Source organism: Salvia hispanica, chromosome 3 (genome assembly GCF_029641045.1).
Source record: "Salvia hispanica isolate PSC_SH4W2 chromosome 3, Shi_PSC_v1, whole genome shotgun sequence".
In the NCBI taxonomy this organism is placed as follows: domain Eukaryota; kingdom Viridiplantae; phylum Streptophyta; class Magnoliopsida; order Lamiales; family Lamiaceae; genus Salvia; species Salvia hispanica.
This window is the reverse complement of record NC_142694.1, coordinates 35,860,461-35,877,730: the sequence shown is the minus strand read 5'-3', so window position 1 is coordinate 35,877,730 and position 17,270 is coordinate 35,860,461. Positions and strand designations below refer to the sequence as shown.

At 37.2% G+C, this 17,270-nt stretch overlaps 3 protein-coding genes across 4 annotated transcripts; 2 read left to right on the top strand and 1 right to left on the bottom strand.

Annotated features, from left to right (window-relative positions):
• Positions 1 to 872: 872 nt before the first annotated feature.
• LOC125211100 (glucose-6-phosphate 1-dehydrogenase, chloroplastic-like) lies at positions 873 to 4,165 on the top strand. Of its 2 annotated transcripts, none has more exons than XM_048110793.2 (10): positions 873 to 1,248; positions 1,456 to 1,715; positions 1,834 to 1,928; positions 2,004 to 2,118; positions 2,427 to 2,632; positions 2,729 to 2,878; positions 2,958 to 3,078; positions 3,151 to 3,380; positions 3,449 to 3,649; positions 3,732 to 4,165. In XM_048110793.2, exons 1-10 carry the CDS (start codon positions 1,050 to 1,052, stop codon positions 3,979 to 3,981), a joined length of 1,827 nt encoding a protein of 608 aa, XP_047966750.1. In that variant the 5' UTR covers positions 873 to 1,049; the 3' UTR covers positions 3,982 to 4,165. The 2 variants fall into 2 exon arrangements, with proteins under 2 accessions (XP_047966750.1, XP_047966751.1); XM_048110794.2 differs by having other exon boundaries at positions 874 to 1,248; positions 1,483 to 1,715.
• Positions 4,166 to 8,663: 4,498 nt separating this feature from the next.
• Positions 8,664 to 11,341, top strand: LOC125211622 (ACT domain-containing protein ACR4-like). Its single transcript, XM_048111498.2, has 7 exons — positions 8,664 to 8,935; positions 9,090 to 9,135; positions 9,242 to 9,356; positions 9,450 to 9,517; positions 9,953 to 10,549; positions 10,633 to 10,737; positions 10,807 to 11,341. Exons 1-7 carry the CDS (start codon positions 8,862 to 8,864, stop codon positions 11,149 to 11,151), a joined length of 1,350 nt encoding a protein of 449 aa, XP_047967455.1. The 5' UTR covers positions 8,664 to 8,861; the 3' UTR covers positions 11,152 to 11,341.
• A 1,802-nt stretch (positions 11,342 to 13,143) lies between these two features.
• LOC125215186 (peptidyl-prolyl cis-trans isomerase A1-like) lies at positions 13,144 to 16,454 on the bottom strand. Its single transcript, XM_048116526.2, has 7 exons — positions 16,301 to 16,454; positions 16,005 to 16,211; positions 15,172 to 15,322; positions 14,996 to 15,084; positions 14,393 to 14,447; positions 14,211 to 14,296; positions 13,144 to 13,461 (listed from the first exon to the last, which is right to left on the bottom strand). The coding sequence occupies exons 1-7, from the start codon at positions 16,322 to 16,324 to the stop codon at positions 13,309 to 13,311; spliced, it is 765 nt and encodes a 254-aa protein (XP_047972483.1). The 5' UTR covers positions 16,325 to 16,454; the 3' UTR covers positions 13,144 to 13,308.
• Positions 16,455 to 17,270: the final 816 nt, after the last annotated feature.

Here is a 17,270-nt window from a genome sequence, read left to right as displayed (position 1 = left end):
ACTGCAAAAATAATTACTCTAGAATTTATTCATATATGATTGGTAGTTACAAAATTTATAAATATTTAAATTTATACCCAAAATTTATACATATTCAAAATATAGGCCAAAACTGGCCTTTTATATATGTATGTATAGATAGATAGATTATAAAAATAATTACTTTTGCAATAAGTAACTTACATGCAAAAGAAATTTATTGCATAAACTATCTTTCAATAGATTTTAAAATTTGATCAGTGATAGGTTCACAAAGATAGGCAAGGTCCAAATTCTCGTCGCACAAAGCCCAAATAAGTGTTAAGACTTCAAGTAATAGAGTTTTAGAAAACGTTAATCGAATAAAGAAAAATACAAATTGGAAAAAAAGGCCTTCACGTCAATGGTCCGAGGAATCTTGTTTATATATAATGATAAAAAAATTGTTACATTTTTTATATAAATATCTTTAGGAAAATTAATTATATTCTTTTTCATATAATATAATACGACCAAAATTACTAATTTTCCCGGATATTTTGTCATGGTTTGGCACATTTAATTTTTACACATTCATATTTATTAATTACTAAGTCTGTTCCTGAAAATTTGATACATATTACCATTTCGGTCCGTCCCTGAAAATTTGATACACTTCACTTTTACCATTTTTGGTAGTGGACCTCATATTCCACTAATTTATTCATACTCACATTTTATTATAAAACTAATACTTTAAAAGTAGGACCCACATCCCACCAACTTTTTCAACTCACTTTTCATTACATTTCTTAAAATCCGTGTCGTGTCAAAGTGTAGCAAATTTTGGGGGATGGAGGTAGTAAAAAATAGCGAATTAAATGAAAAAAGCAAAATTGAATTTGCATCTTCCCGAGATTCCATTGGCGGAGCCCAAATAGCAACAGAGAATCAGGAGAAAGAAAGCAACCTTTCGGAGCCGTCAAGAGTTTAACCCTTTCGACATTTCCTAAGCTTCATTCCCCTTTTCTCCCTTTTCAATTATCACAATAATCCATTGCTGTTCAACGATTGAACAAAACACTGATCAAATGACTGCTCTCCCTTCACCAAATCACTGCTGCTCCTCTTCCTCATCCGCTTATTCTCTCAATTCCTCTATTGGGTTTCGCCAGATTCATAGAAACATCCCTTTCTCGCTGATTCCTCACAACAAATTTGGGTTAAAAAACGTTTCTTTCCGATCCAAATGCACCCCTTCTCTGCCTGATGCCGTTCTCATGCAAGATGGTCAGTTCTTGTTTGAATTCAATCGCATTGCTCTTGTAAAAATTTGATCTTTTCAATTCTTGAATGCTGATTTATTGATGATGTTCTAATTTGGGATGTTTAGGTTTCATCTTTATTGAATGTATTGAGTCTTGAAATGGAAAAAGGCTGCATTTTGTTATGCTGAATTCTGTGAAATATTGAGATTTAGTACTCACATTTTTGCAGTTGTATCTAAAATTTTGAGCTGTTTAGGTGCTTTGGCAACAAAATTGGTTGCCACCAATGAAGCTTCTTATCCTAAGGAATTGAAGGAGGGGTTGTTGACAGTTAATCCTCCGGAAGAAGATGAAAACACCGTTGATTCGGATGCGAAGGGTGATGGTTCGACTGTCAGTATTACTATTGTAGGGGCCTCTGGGGACCTTGCCAAGAAGAAGATATTTCCTGCTCTTTTTGCACTCTACTACGAGGATTGTCTTCCTGAGGTGTGCCCGTTATCCATGCCATTGTGTCGAGATGCGTATTCATTGCAAAATCGAAGATTGAATATGAAAGTTTTGGCATGTGGTGCTTGATATTGATATGTTTTTTGGTTGATTTCAGCACTTCACTATCTTTGGTTATGCCCGTAGTAAGATGACTGATGCGGAATTGAGAGATATGGTTAGCAGGACGCTCACTTGCAGGATCGACAAGAGGTATTGCTGCTAGTTATTCGCCTACGTTAGGATTAGTCCCCAGGAAATGATCCTTATGGTTCGTGTTTTCTGTAGGGAAAATTGTGGTGAAAAGATGGATCAGTTCTTGAAGAGGTGTTTCTACCACTCTGGTAACTATGACTCTGAGGAAAATTTTACACAGCTTGATGGGAAGCTCAAGGAGCATGAGGTAGTACACTCAACATAGCTTATATTAGTTAGAAATTGGAGGTTTCTAATAGATATGTGCTTATTATGGTTGTTGTGGATTCTGGTTGGTTTTTATTCGTTTAGATGATTCTTCACGCTTCATATTTATGTGTATTTTAAATTACTTAGAGCTATTCTATACACCGAGTCTTTAGTGATAAATGAGGAAATGGTAAACAAGCCCGGATCATAATGTGGAAGTGACAAACTTCCATTTGAGATAGGATAAAGTTGTTCAGGTTGGAGAATACGTCCCTTGTATTTAATTGTAATGATTTGATTCTGTAGGCTGGAAGGATTTCAAATCGACTTTTCTACTTATCAATCCCACCAAACATATTCGTAGATGCTGTAAAATGTGCTAGTCGTTCTGCCTCTTCAGCTAATGGATGGACCAGGGTCATTGTCGAGAAACCTTTTGGTCGAGACTCTGATTCCTCCGCTGCATTGACTAGATCTCTCAAACAATACTTAGAGGAGGACCAAATTTTTAGGTAACTTACGTTGTTGCATAGATTGCATTGTAATCGTACACGAGTGAGTTTCCAGTGTTTGACATGTGCGTTTCTGTGTCTCGTTTACACCTGCAGGATAGATCATTATCTCGGAAAGGAGCTAGTGGAGAACCTTTCCGTCTTACGCTTCTCCAACCTTATTTTCGAGCCGTTATGGTCAAGAAAGTATATAAGGAATGTTCAGCTGATATTCTCGGAGGACTTTGGGACCGAAGGAAGAGGAGGGTAAATATGAAACGTCGAACTGGCACCAAACTTCCCTCCGAACTTTCTCCCACTAAATCGTTTCATGTGTTTGTTTCAGTTACTTCGATCACTACGGAATCATCAGAGATATAATGCAGAACCATCTCCTCCAAATACTAGCGTTGTTCGCCATGGAGACGCCAGTGAGCTTGGATGCCGAAGATATCAGAAACGAAAAGGTATTTCCGTTTATCCTAAATGTGTGAATGAAGTTCTCCATTAAGGTTCGCGACTAATTTTTGATCGATCAGGTTAAAGTCTTGCGGTCCATGAGGCCTATACACGTAGATGATGTTGTCGTAGGACAATACAAGGGTCACACGAGAGGAGGGCAGTCGTATCCCGGATATACAGATGACAAAACAGTGCCTGAGGATAGCTTAACCCCGACTTTTGCAGCTGCAGCGCTATTCATCGATAATGCTCGATGGGATGGCGTACCTTTCCTAATGAAGGCCGGGAAAGCCTTGCACGATAGGAGGTTAGAAAAGTTCGTATCTTTATCGACCCAACTTTTTTTTGTTGTATTTCACTTTTTTCGCCTCACAGGGCTGAGATACGAGTCCAGTTTAGACACGTTCCTGGCAATTTATACAACCGGAACTTCGGCACTAACACTGACCGGGCAACAAATGAGCTCGTAATCCGTGTCCAGCCCGATGAAGCGATATATCTGAAGATCAATAACAAGGTTCCGGGGCTTGGAATGCGATTGGACCGAAGTAATCTCAATCTTCTCTATAAAGCAAGGTATATCGAAAACATCTTTGCAACCGTTGAAAAGATTCCGGTTCGAAATTCTTGACTAATGCGTCGTTGTTATGGTCGATAGGTACGCCAAGGAGATACCGGATGCGTACGAGAGGCTCGTTCTAGATGCCATCGAAGGCGAACGGAGGCTCTTCATCAGGAGCGACGAGCTAGATGCTGCTTGGTCGCTCTTCACGCCGGTGTTGAAGGAGATCGAGGAGAAGAAGGTGATCCCGGAGTACTATCCGTACGGGAGCCGAGGCCCGGTCGGGGCACATTACCTTGCGGCTAGGCACAACGTTAAATGGGGTGATGTTGGCGTTGATGAATGAAATCTTGATCATTTTTTTCTAGCTTACAAATGAGGAATTCTTGTTTTAGGTATTTTTTTGAGTTCATTATTGACTTCACCTTTTGTTGATTAGATTTAGCAAAAGATTTATGTTGAATTATTGTGACTTTGAAGGTGAATTAATGTACTCGTAAGCATTTGTAGGCACATTATATTTTCCTAAATACACTATTTTGCATTATAATTTCATTTTAATAAAATAAATAGTATTACTAAATAAATTGGGTTTAAAATTAATAATATGTAATTAAGAATAAAGTTAATTAATTGTTTGAAATAAAAAAAATACTACTAGCAAAATTGAAGCAACGGAATATAAAATTAAAATTAGTACAACACACAAAATAGAATTTAAATACTAAACAAATTACACAACATTAATAAAAGTACAAACTGAAAAAATAAAAATGCAACCTACTCCACCAATTAAATATAAAAAAATTAACAAAAATGATAAAAAAGAAATATTAAGAACGAAACTAGAATTTGATCATTTCTGCTACCAATTGAGAAATCAGAAATATACGTACATAAAGATAAGATGAGATAAGATATATACTATAAAAGAAGAATAAGAAAGAATAAATTAACTATAATCATGTGATATGGTGCCTCAACTTTAATTTCTTTGTCTCTTTTGCAAAATTATTAAATAATTAGCTACTTTCCCAATTTATTGTCCGATAATATTATGGATTAACTCTGTATCTATGCAGAATCCATCACCGGGGATCTTCTTTGGAGCATATCACCCAAAATATTAATTGTATATAAGTACAATAATTTACAAAAACAATTGCAAATCATTTTCATATAAAAACATTTATCATAAATCAGGTTTATTTACCAATTGCTTGCCCACACACAATACACTTGAAGTTGGAATCCAAATTAGATTTAGTGTCACATAATCACATTATTGTACATTCAACACCTCAATATAATATTTAAGATGAATAATTAAATTTCTTATTATTGCACTAAAGTACATTGTTTACATACTTGATAAGAAATCGACAAACAAGATTCTCATTAAAACATTCTAATATAAGTGACACTATTTTCTTTCTACATATCTGTCATTTGTCAACATTGATTTTAGAGAAAATGATTCACAATTATTCATTTTAAAATGGGCAATCAAAATTAGTAGGAAATCAATAAAAATGTGTGTGAAACATATCTAATTCCTCTATTTAGTCAAAGATGGGATTGGATTAATTTACATTTAATCATTAAATTCACACATGACTTGCAGTTTGTTTTGTAGATAATTATGGAGGTATTCAAGGAAGCTGTTTCTAAATCTGCTTGGAAAGATAATATTTTCCTTTATTATTACTGGAGAATATGTATGTAATATACTTTAATATTCATTTCAGATTCATTAATATTCATGGATCAATTTATGTACATTATAGTATGTCATTATTCCATATACGTTGATAAATACGGTTTAATATAAGATTCACTTATTAGAATCTGATGCAGAAAATTGTCATGGCAGGGGCTATATATTCAAATTTGAGATGTGATAATAATTTTCTTATACTTTATCATTTTAGTAGGGGCTTTTGCACATTAATTCACACAGAATAATAACAAAATTATAAAATTATACAACTAAAAAAATAAAAAATAATAATTTGGGAAGGCTTAAACCCTCCCTCACGCTTTATGTGTTTCAGCCAATGATAATAGTTAAAGATTAGTATTCCTATATAGAATAAGAAATTATATTTCTTTCTCTGTAAATATAAAGTAGTATAATTGAAAATATTATAGGATATATCAAATTGGATTGGCCTGTTATCTGGAAAGTGAGAAGTTAAATATTCAAAATTATAATCTGGATCAAATCAGTAAATAATTAAGATTAACTAACTTCCACGATTATGTAATTTAGAGGTAGCAAGATATGATTTATTATAGAGTACCTCTAGTTGATAGTAGTATTTTATTTTGAAAAAATGAAAAATGACAAATCATAAAGAATACGAGGATCTAAACGGAGGAATTAGTCCATTGATTTGTTACATTTTCTCCTAATTAGATTATAATCTTAGTCATGATTAACTAATTGGCTCCTAAAATTTAGATATGGAATTAGTCAAAAGATCTACATCGACTTTATGTTTAATTATTTATTGTATTACGTTGAGGCACGCACATATTGTCTCACGGTCAACTTTACCTATGCAAATTGTGATTATGTAATGCAATTACAAAACTAAAAATATGATCCCATATGGCCAATTAAATTACGTTTTATTAGCTATACTATTTCACAAGAACGAGATTATAAAGAAAATAAAATAAAATTACTTTGCATTGATAGTGTAAAAAATAATAGGGCACCCTTAACACCGGCATCGTATCACAACATGAAACGCTGAAAATTGTATTTTACGAGTGGCATAATCACGTATTTTAATGTGATACAAACAAGATGTTGCACAACGATTCACACAAAAAATAATATATTAAGGCCCACATTATTTGTATTTATGTCCGCAAATGCATGACAGGTCAGTGAACTCGGTGGCGATGGCCGCTGCTGGTCACTATTTTGCACTACAGTTCACTCAAAATACTAAAAATCGGTCAATAACTAGTACAAGTTAAAATAATGAAATTTATTCGCTTTATAGCGGCTTAAGAGCACTCCCAATGGAGTTCCCTAAAAACTCCCTTATTTCTCCCTAACTCCTGCCACATCAGCGCCACATCAGCACCAAAATTTATCCCCAGTTTTTAGCCAAGTGCTACATTGGTTTCTCCCTTATTTCTCCCTTATTTCTCCCTAACTCAACATTTCATTTTTACATCATTATTTTTTATATTATTTAATTTTCCCTACAAATGTATTTAATAAATAGACTAATAATGAACAATTCATCGTTGTATTAATCATTGGAAAATATAATACAACGAGAAAAAAAAAACTACAAATAAAAAACGCAAATAAACAAAGATTTAAAAAAAAAAAATCTAAGACGGAGGGGCCGGAGGGGCGTCGGGATCGAGCCCCAGCGTACTCTGCAGGTGTTGGATGCATTTCCAGAGGGCCGCCTTTTCTTCAGGGGTCCCGCCGCCGGTGAAGTACAGCGTGTACATCTGGGTCAGATTGGCGACATTGCTCGAATAAGTGGCTTTTTCTAAGTCGATGACGGATTCCGACGCGACTTCCGACGTTGCGCCCTTCCCCTTCCGCCTCCCCTTCGCCTTCTTCACTCCCTCCGGGCGCTCGTGCGGACCATCCCCACTCAAGTCGATGTGGGCCGCGCTCCCCTCGCTCTCCGAAACGCTAAGTCGCGAGCGCACCGATTTCCCGTGCAGCGCGTCGTGCATTCCCGTCCGGAATTTGGGGAGATCCTTCAGCTTATCGTAGATGTTCCAATACTTGAAGCCCTTCGTCGACAAGTACTGGCTACTATACATCCGGATGGCCTCATCTCGGACCATGTGCTCGTTCTGGCCACTCGTCATGTGAGTCATCAAGTTAGAATAAATACCGTTGAAGTGCCCGCAGTCCCTCATGAGGCGCTCCCAATGCCGACGGATCGCCTCGCTGCCATGGTCCTTCATTGAGGCAGTCTTGTGGCTCCTGTACTTCGCGGCAATCCGCTCCCAGAATATGATCTCAGTCTGGTAGTTGCTGCGCTCCGCGTCCTGTGACGTGTCCGCCCAGCAGTCGGCTATCAGCTCGGACTCTTGCAGAGTGTAAGTAGTCCTTACCCGCTTCGGCCTCTCATCGGAACCCGTATCAGTCGCAGCCGACGACGCCGGCGCCTTCCCCCTCCCGCTCCTAGAAGGCGGCTCGGTGGGCGTTTCTTCCACCTCGAAGTCCTCCGCGCTCAGTGTCGCGGCCTGAGATTCTTGGTCGCCTGGGGTTGATCCGGGGGTGTCGAACTGGGGCCGATACACATCGTCGGCTGGAAAGGGCATTCTGCCGGCAGAGTTGAAGTACGGAGAAAGTCTCCGCGCCGGAGGAGTCTGCAAAGGAGACGGACCCCCGTATGGAAGTTGGCCGGGAGGAGAACCCATCGCCAACAACGACTGCATCCACTGCTCGTTTGCTTCATCCGTGTTGGGAATTTGTGAACTCGACTCTTTCCCCTTACCCTTATCCTTACCCGATCGGGAACTTTTCTTCCAAAAGCTCATAATTTTGATGAAAATTGAAGATTGGGAGAAGAGATTGAAAATGGAGAGAATGAAGATTGTGGGTGATGAATGGAGGAAGTGGAGGAAATATTTATAGGGATGGAATGTAAAATAGCCGTTGGGTTCAAAAAAAAAAAAAAAAAATTTTAATTATCGCCGATTATCGCCGAGCGTCGCCACAGTGGCCGGCGATCGCTCGGCGATAATCCGGCGTTAGAACGCCACTCGGCGAAGCAACGGCAACATTATCGCCGAATTATCGCCGACTTCGCCACAATGGCCGGCGATAATTCGGCGATAACCGGCGATTTATCGCCGAGAATTCGCCACCTCCATTGGGAATGCTCTAAGCCCTTGAGAGGGGAGCACCGGCCGCGGCACGTCACACTTGCCTCGGCCAATCACGCGACGCGCACCGTCATTTTATTTTTATAAAAACCTCTCACACACACATTTTTTAAACATGTGCATTTTATCACTTCAAATGTGTCCCTCCAAAAAAAATAAGAAAACAAATTAAACAGTCCCTCCAAAATCTCACTGTCCCATTTCTCACCCAAATTACCTTCTCCCTCTTTCCTTTTCCTCCTCACAATTCAGCAAGATTCAATTTTTCAGTCGTTTTAGCCTCTGAATTTCTGACCCCAGAAAATATTTTTTATTCTCTTCCCTTAAAAATTCTTTTTCCGAGAAATGTATTGCTCGTCTTCATCAGTCAGTGTCGATGACGAGTTCGAGAAGCTTGTTTCTAGAATGAATCCACCGAGGTAACAACTCATTTCTCTTTAGTCTTCTTCAATTCTCATCATTTTTCTGTTTTTTTTTATCTGAATTCGAAAATTGCATGCTGGAAATTACATTCTGTGTTTTTGTTTGATGAAAATTCGATTCAATCTTTGTCTTGATTTGGGGATTGTGTAGGGTAACTATTGACAACGCATTTGATGAGAAGGCAACGCTGATTAAGGTATCAGAATTATGTTGTTTTGCTTCGAATTTGGAATATTCTGTCACTGTTTGATTGAAAAGGAATTAGGTTTATTAGGGTGTGATTTTTGGGGGAAAATTTGTAGGTTGACAGTGCTAATAAGAGGGGAAGTCTGTTGGAGGTGGTGCAAGTTCTTACTGATCTGAATCTGCAAATCAAGAGGGCTTACATTTTCTCGGATGGTGGATGGTTTATGGATGGTGAATTTTGCTGAATCTTTTTGTATTGATTGGGAATGTGATGAAGTTTTTTGTGCTGAAAGGCTACTTGTTTTTTTTGGTGTCGAAATGCAGTTTTTCATGTCACGGATGAGTTCGGGAATAAGGTTTATGATGATAACATTTCGGAGAAAGTTCAACGGGTATATTCATACAACTCTTTTTGTCCAGAAAAAATCATTGATTCGTATAGATTATATGGATTGTTAACTGTTAAGTTTGGGAGAATTTATGAATGCTGATGTTTATGTTGTCAAGTCCCTTTGTTGGCTTTCCTATTGAGGTTTTATGTTCTTTTCTCTCGTTAATTGTTGCGATTAGTATTATATGCAATGCAGTTTAGAACTAGAAGATGATTTCACAGGAAAAAAATGCATCACGAATCATATCTACGTCTAAATGTCATAGGTCCTGATTTCTATTGTATGATCAGTATTATATGCAATGCAGTTTAGAACTAGAAGATGATTTCACAGGAAAAAAATGCATCACGAATCATATCTACGTCTAAATGTCATAGGTCCTGATTTCTATTGTATGATCGATAAAAAAAAAAGCACTCTTTTACTATATTACAGTCGTTGGGACCAAGAGGGTGCAGCTTCCGAGCGTTGGAGAGATCTGTTGGGGTGCAGTCCGCTGGAGAGCATACAATGATTGAGCTTTCTGGTCCAGACAGGCCAGGATTGCTCTCGGAGATCTTTGCCATTCTTGCTGACCATAAGTGCAATGTAGTTGCCGCAGAAGTATGGACCCACAACTCAAGAATGGCTTCCGTTGTTTACATCACTGATGCAGCAAATGGCTTGCCAATAGATGAAACTGATCGGCTCGATAACATCAAGCAGCTTCTTCTCTATGTCTTAAAAGGCACCAGAAAATGGAGAAGCGCCAATACATCTGTCTCCGTTGGTTCCACTCAGACTCAGAGAAGGCTGCATCAAATGTTGTATGCTGACCGTGATTACGACAATCAAGATGCTGGTAGTGTGACAGATGAACGGATCAAGCCCCTCGTGACTGTCGAAAACTGTGTAGAAAAAGGATACACGGTGGTGCACATGAGCTGCCCCGATCGTCCTAAGCTCCTCTTTGATACAGTATGCACCATAACCGATATGCAATACGCGATCTTCCATGGAACTGTAAATGGCGAAGGGCCGGAGGCTCAACAGGTAACATTTTACCGTATATTCAGAGCAGTCTAAAACTTTATCTGGTTCTTGTCTGTCTTACTTTCACTCTGTATCGTTGCTAGGAATATTTCATCCGACATAGGGACGGATGCCCCATTAGTTCAGAAGCGGAAAGACAGCGCCTAGTTCATTGCCTCGAAGCAGCAATTAAGAGGAGATCATCTGAGGTACAATTGGAAAAAAAACTATGTTTTTTACTAAGGGATTCCATATGACTTTGCATATTTGTAATGCAGGGGATAAAATTGGAACTATGCAGTGATGACCGAGCTGGCCTTTTGTCAGATTGCACCCGTATATTCAGGGAAAATGGCCTTTCAGTCACCCGAGCTGAGGTCACAACGAGGGGCACGCAGGCAGTGAACATTTTCTACGTGACTGATGCATCGGGAAGCACCGTCAAAAATGAGACCATCGAGGCAGTGAGGAAAGAAATCGGGATGACCATACTACGCGTGAAGGAGGATGCCTACTCAACCTCACCGCCTCAGCAGAGCGGCGGATTCTCTCTAGGTAGCATCTTTCTCTCGAGATCCGAAAAATTCCTTTACAATCTAGGCCTTATAAGATCATGCTCATGAAAAAGTTAGCTCTTGGTGTAAAATGTAAATATTAGTTGGCTTATTAGTAAACATATACCTTAGTGCAGTTGCAAAATCAGTTTGGTTAGGGCTGTAGAGCTTATTGTAACTGTATATTTCAGTGTTTTTGGGCTTCATTTGTTTGTAATTACATTAATATTCTCATGGTAATATTATGTTAGTCCCATTATTTTTGGAGTGAAAATTAATGAATGTAGATTTTGATCCATAAATAAAGAAACAAGAGGCATTTAATTTGGATGAATTGTTGTTGGTGAGGTTGTTTTCCAGCCACAGGTAATGTGATGCAAATAGGCCAACCATGATGAAAATGATGACTTGTAAAATAAAGATGGCATAAAAATATATACTCCCTATTTATTATTGGCATATATTATGTTATGTGTATATTACTACATGTGGGGCCTTATTGTTTTGTAATGTGGCTGTTGTGTGGGTGGGAAAAAGTGTGTGAATTATTTTCTTGGCCTTGGGGAATTGTCAAATGTGTCGTCTACTTGTGCTGGTCCCACAGACAAATATTCAATAATAAATTTATATTGGTTGTCTTAATGAGTGGAATTTTCAGTTATTATTCCTTCTTTTTTTAAGAAAAAAGCGTGCAAAGTTCCAGAAAAAACTAACTAATATAAGAAACACTTAACTTATTATGTAGAAGCCAAATATTAAGTTATGTGGAGATGGAGACTCCAGTACATGAACATAGTTATTCACTAAATAAGCATAATGTGATAAGTAATCAGTAGCAAATATTATTTCTTTTTAACAATCTGTTTAATTTTGTTAATTGTGTTGTTTGATAAAAGGTCTCATAATTTCAGTAGGGGAGTTTAACGGTAAATTATTAAACTCTAATTCAACAAATGAAATTTAGTATTATATGATATTTTTTCGTTGCATGAAACATGACATTATTTTAGTTGACGTTCGATAGTGTTAGTCATCAAGTTATGTCTGTGTTGAAATCTTTGGTTACAAAATCAGAACAAATCAATAATTTAATTGTTAAATTATAAAACAATAGCTCGTGTAATTTATAGGCAGATTTCAAAACTTGTAGCATATGAAAGCCAAAATTTAATGGAAGTTTAGAGCATCCTCAAAGACGGTTGTCCCGGCGGACTTCGGAGAGGCTTTGGGGAAGGGCATGCGGGAAGTCCAGCATTGGGGCGACGGAGGGCGGATACGGATATCCTGTGCGGACACGGGAAGGGCGTGCGGACGTCCGCCATTGCGGCGACGCGCGGACTTCCCATTTTTTTTTAAATCTATATATACGACTCGTATTTTCCCGTATTCGAGGTGAAATTTTAATTCCGAAAATTGTTTAATTTGGTGAATTTGTGATTTTTTTTTTATTGCGGGAAGTCTGCGCGGGAAGGCTATGGGATGTCCGCCACTGTGCAGTGGGAAGTCCTTATGACGTGGCAGTGCTGGGAAGGCTATGGGAGATCCTTATGGCGTGGCAAGAGGTGTTTTTAGGAAGTCTGTCGGTAAGGCTATGGGATGTCCGCCCCGACTCCACTGGGGATAACATGCAAATTACGAATTTCAGATTGAAATCGTGCAAGGGCATACAGTTAACTTGTACGGAGGAATAGAAATGATTATGCTAATTGTTTTTTTGTTAACGTCAGTAATCAAAACCAGAAGACAAATAACAATGATCTTGATTTGACATTAAATAATTGAAAATGTCCCACGTAAAAAGATTTGTCATTATACTCCATGACTCAATTATTTGCACTATAAATAAACAAATTTCAAGTAAACTATGGCTAATTGTTGTCGGTATGTGATTTCGACCATCAATAACAAATTTATCAAAAAAAGAAAACGATTAAATTGTTTTGAAGTGTTGATTTATTCATTGCACAATCATAGGCCATATATGAGAATGTCCATAAAATAGACTATTTAATAATATGATTAATGAATGTTTTTGAGGTGAGACTTGAGACAACCTAAGTGTGAATAAATGTCAAGGAGAATTAATTTCATTTATTATCGAAAAGTTAACATGACAAGTACAAATACAATTCCCTCAACATAGAGAAATAGTTTGACAAAGCCTCAACTGTCCTCTTAGGATTATCCCATCACAAAAAAGCCTCATTCATTGGCCCTAAATCACCCTTAAGCCACTGGAAGTTCACCGCAATCGCTTATCACAACCCTGAGCCTCGGACGATCACCTCTATCGGTTTCTTGTGATTCAATCGTCCTAACAACATCCATACCCTCCAGAACTTGTCCAAATACAACATGCTTCTGGTCCAGCCATGCAGTCTGCAATGAAATTTAAAAACAAAGTGTCAAACACATTCGATGAAAAACTGCATCATGTTTTGTCTAGACTGCACATTTTGATATCTGCTTTTCTTTTTGTGGCCAAAAGAATTTGTTCAACCATCAGTTTAGTTGAGATTGTGATGAACTGAACTAGTATGCCAGCATTTACAGAACATACAGATATACTATGAGATATGAAGTTGTTAAAAGGGAATTTTCTACTCAAAGTGAAAGGAATATAAACAGTTAAGTAGAGCTACCATGTTTAAGAAGAAAGGTGAAAGGGAAAGAATTTAGTCAGAAATATGAGTACACAATTTATCTCACAAAGCCGCTGAGAGGCTTCTGTTTCAGGTAGGTAGGTTGCATATAATCTAAAAAATTGATGAAAAGCACTATTGTGCTCAAGGAAGTAGAGAAAGAAGTCCAAGAGACATGCTAAATGTTCAACAAATCTCAGACTAAAAAAACTAGAAAACCTTATTAAGAAAAGAGCCATTCCTGTCAACAAAAGACTAAACAAACTATGAAATCATATTAAGTAACGAGCTATTCTTATCCACAATTATTAGTGTCGTCCATTTAAGATATCTAAGAAAATTGGAAAAGTAGCAGGTCCAAGAGCATGTTGTTGTTTGTCCTTCGGAGAACAATAACTGACCAGATGTATAGTCATCTATGTTTAGTACTTTCATAGTACTATGTTAAGGTTAAATGAAAGTAAGTCGAACCAGAATGCAACATACCTTGACAGTACAAATGAAGAATTGGCTGCCATTGGTATTGGGGCCAGCATTTGCCATGCTAAGAACTCCAGGTCCAGAATGAACCACTGCAGAAATAGAAGGGGCTTATTAATCAACATAAAAAATGGGGAAAAAAAATAAAATTTAGTAAACTGGTTGTTAGAAGGAAAGTTTAAACTCACGGTTAAAGTTCTCATCTTTAAAGGTACGTCCGTAGATGCTTTTTCCACCAGTGCCCTGAAAACGTGGACATCCAAATAATAGTCATTATCATTAGCAATGCAACACTGCAAAACCTTACATCTTATAAATTTCGTTAGCATAAAAGCAGAAACAAAATAAACACCAAAAACATAGCCAAAGCTAGCAGGACATCAAGGAAGAAACCAAGCTAGTTTCAATTAAAATTGGGAAAAGCTGGAGGCAGAGGATTAAGAATAGCATTATGTTTGATGAATTCGGGCTGCAATATAATCAGTGAAGTCAAGACATTAGAACCAATCCTACAGGTTAGGACATAAAGTTCCTTACATATTGTTAGTATCATAAAGTTATCAGGTTTGGATCCAAAATCTCAACAGGTGCATGCGATGCTTCTGACATTTAATTTGACAAAGTAAGTCATGCACGCTAATTATTATCTTGTTGGCTTATTGCAATCACTTCAAAAATACAAGATATGTGTTTAAAATTTTCTTTCAATCACAAATATAATGTAAAAGCATTCCAAATCAATAGTTACAGCATTAGAAAGGAAAATTGTGCCAGATAAAATAACAGCTTACATTTCCTTTGTCAAAATCTCCTCCTTGAATCATGAAATCCTTGATAACACGGTGGAATGCCGAACCCTTGTAACCAAATCCCTTCTCACCTATTCAATCAAATATTCGAACATAAAGCAAAAATTAATTTAGTTAGATAACAAAATGTCCTCGACTGTGAGTCAGTAGTGACATACCTGTGCATAGAGCACGGAAATTTTCTGCAGTTTGTGGCACGTCATCACCATACAAGCCAATTACAATTCTTCCCACAGACTTCCCTACTGGGTTTCCAATGCTTATATCGAGGAAAACTTTGTTGGTCACTTTCGCTTGCAATGCAGCTTCCTGAATGAAGAATGAAAACAGCTATGATGTAAACTTCAGATGTATAATAAGACAATAGATGTTATCAGCATAAAGAAAAGGAAGTTTTTGCATATTGCTTGCAATAAATGTAGCACATATCTTTTGAAAATTGACTGAAACATAACATAATTTCTCCCTGGTAGGATTATGTGTATTGTTTGTCATCATTGTTCAACTCAAATCTCTGAAGTAGATTGGAACTTTTCTGGAGATATCCCCAATAACCATTTAAACTTCTAGCTGATGGATTGATAATATAAAATACTTAGAAACATAATGGATACCAAGAAACAGCCTACACATGAAAGATATAGTTGATCTATTAACTTATAAATGCCAAATGCAATTACACTAGATACATTCTGGATTCCTCAAAATGCGATTGGTGGCTAATTTCAACATTATTAAGAACAGACACTGTGCAACTATCTCGAAAAATGTAAACCTCACAATCAGAGTATTCACACAGATAACAAACATATCACACCCCAAATTTTCACAAAGGATATCACAATTTCTAGTGTGCTCTAACTTTTAGGAAAAACAGAAGTTACGACTCAACAAACACAATCCATAACCACAAAAGGCTAGAACACATGAATCTATAAGCTTATATAGAATATCAAGCCAAATCCGTAAAATCATCGAGAAACAGGCAAACCTCAGCCACAGCTCGGACTCTGAAAGGCATGGAGGCGCTTCTGCTCCTAATCGCACAACGAGGCAGCGTCAGACCGGAGAGAGAGCTGGATGATGACAGCGAAGAAAATGCACATTTCGGAGGCTTGACAGACGCGAAGGAGCAAAGTGAGCTCGAAATTTTGACCGGCGACACGCTTCGTGGAGTTGAAACCGAGCTGATGTTGGACTTAAAGCAAAACGAGGATAGAATTTCAACGCATAGAAAGGATTTGAGTAAGAAATGGAGAAATTAGGGTTTGGAGGATGTAGACATACCAGAGATGCACATGAGGCCGCCATTGTCGGTTCTTCTCTCTGCTGAAGTGACTGCGTTTGCGTAGAGAGAGAGAGAGGAGGATAGGATTAGGAGGGTTTAGCAATGGCTAGCTGTAGTTGAATTTGAGATGACGGAGATGACGACATTTTAAATTACAACTAGGGTGTTGTATCTTTTGATATTGACAGGTAAGTCCTTTCAGAATATCCGCTCTCACATTCTTCACCCTTTGGAATATTTTACTCTTGCCTAGGTCATAAATATAAAATAGTAGTATCTGTCCAATTTATGAGTTACAAATAAATTTAAAAATTAAATAGTAGTAGGAGTATAAAAATTGGTAATTTATGAGAATAATTGATAAAATTGTCTTGAAATGAGAGTAATATAGTGAACTGGCGAGGGAGTCTGATTAAATATAGTAGTATTAATTTTTGGTTGGTTTTTATTCTAAGACTATCTCATTGTTAGAGTAATCATTCGCATTGTCTACGTTAAAATAATTGTTTCCTTGCCGAGCCAGATTGGTGTACATTCTCACATTTAAAATATGAATCGTTTTAAAGTGGTATTGTAATAACTATCATCATTAAATATCAAAACTAAGTATTCAATCACGCAAAATATAAGTCGTCGTAGAAGGCATTCTAAAATAGTGAGACTGATATCTAATTCTTGCATTAGAAATATGAATAGTCTTACAATTCATAATTTCATGTTATTTACCAAATTATATACTTACTCTTTATCCCTGCTATTTCGTGGGCAATACTCACGGCGTACTATGACTATTACTCTCTTCGTTTCTTATTATGTATATCAAGTTAATACATAACGAAGTTTAAAAAATATTAACGAAAATAACTGAAAAAATGTATAAACGCCATTCATTTTTTTTTTAGGCGTGGAGTATCTCATTTTGATATGAATTTATAAATAAAAAAATGAATAAAAATATTAGTATTGAAT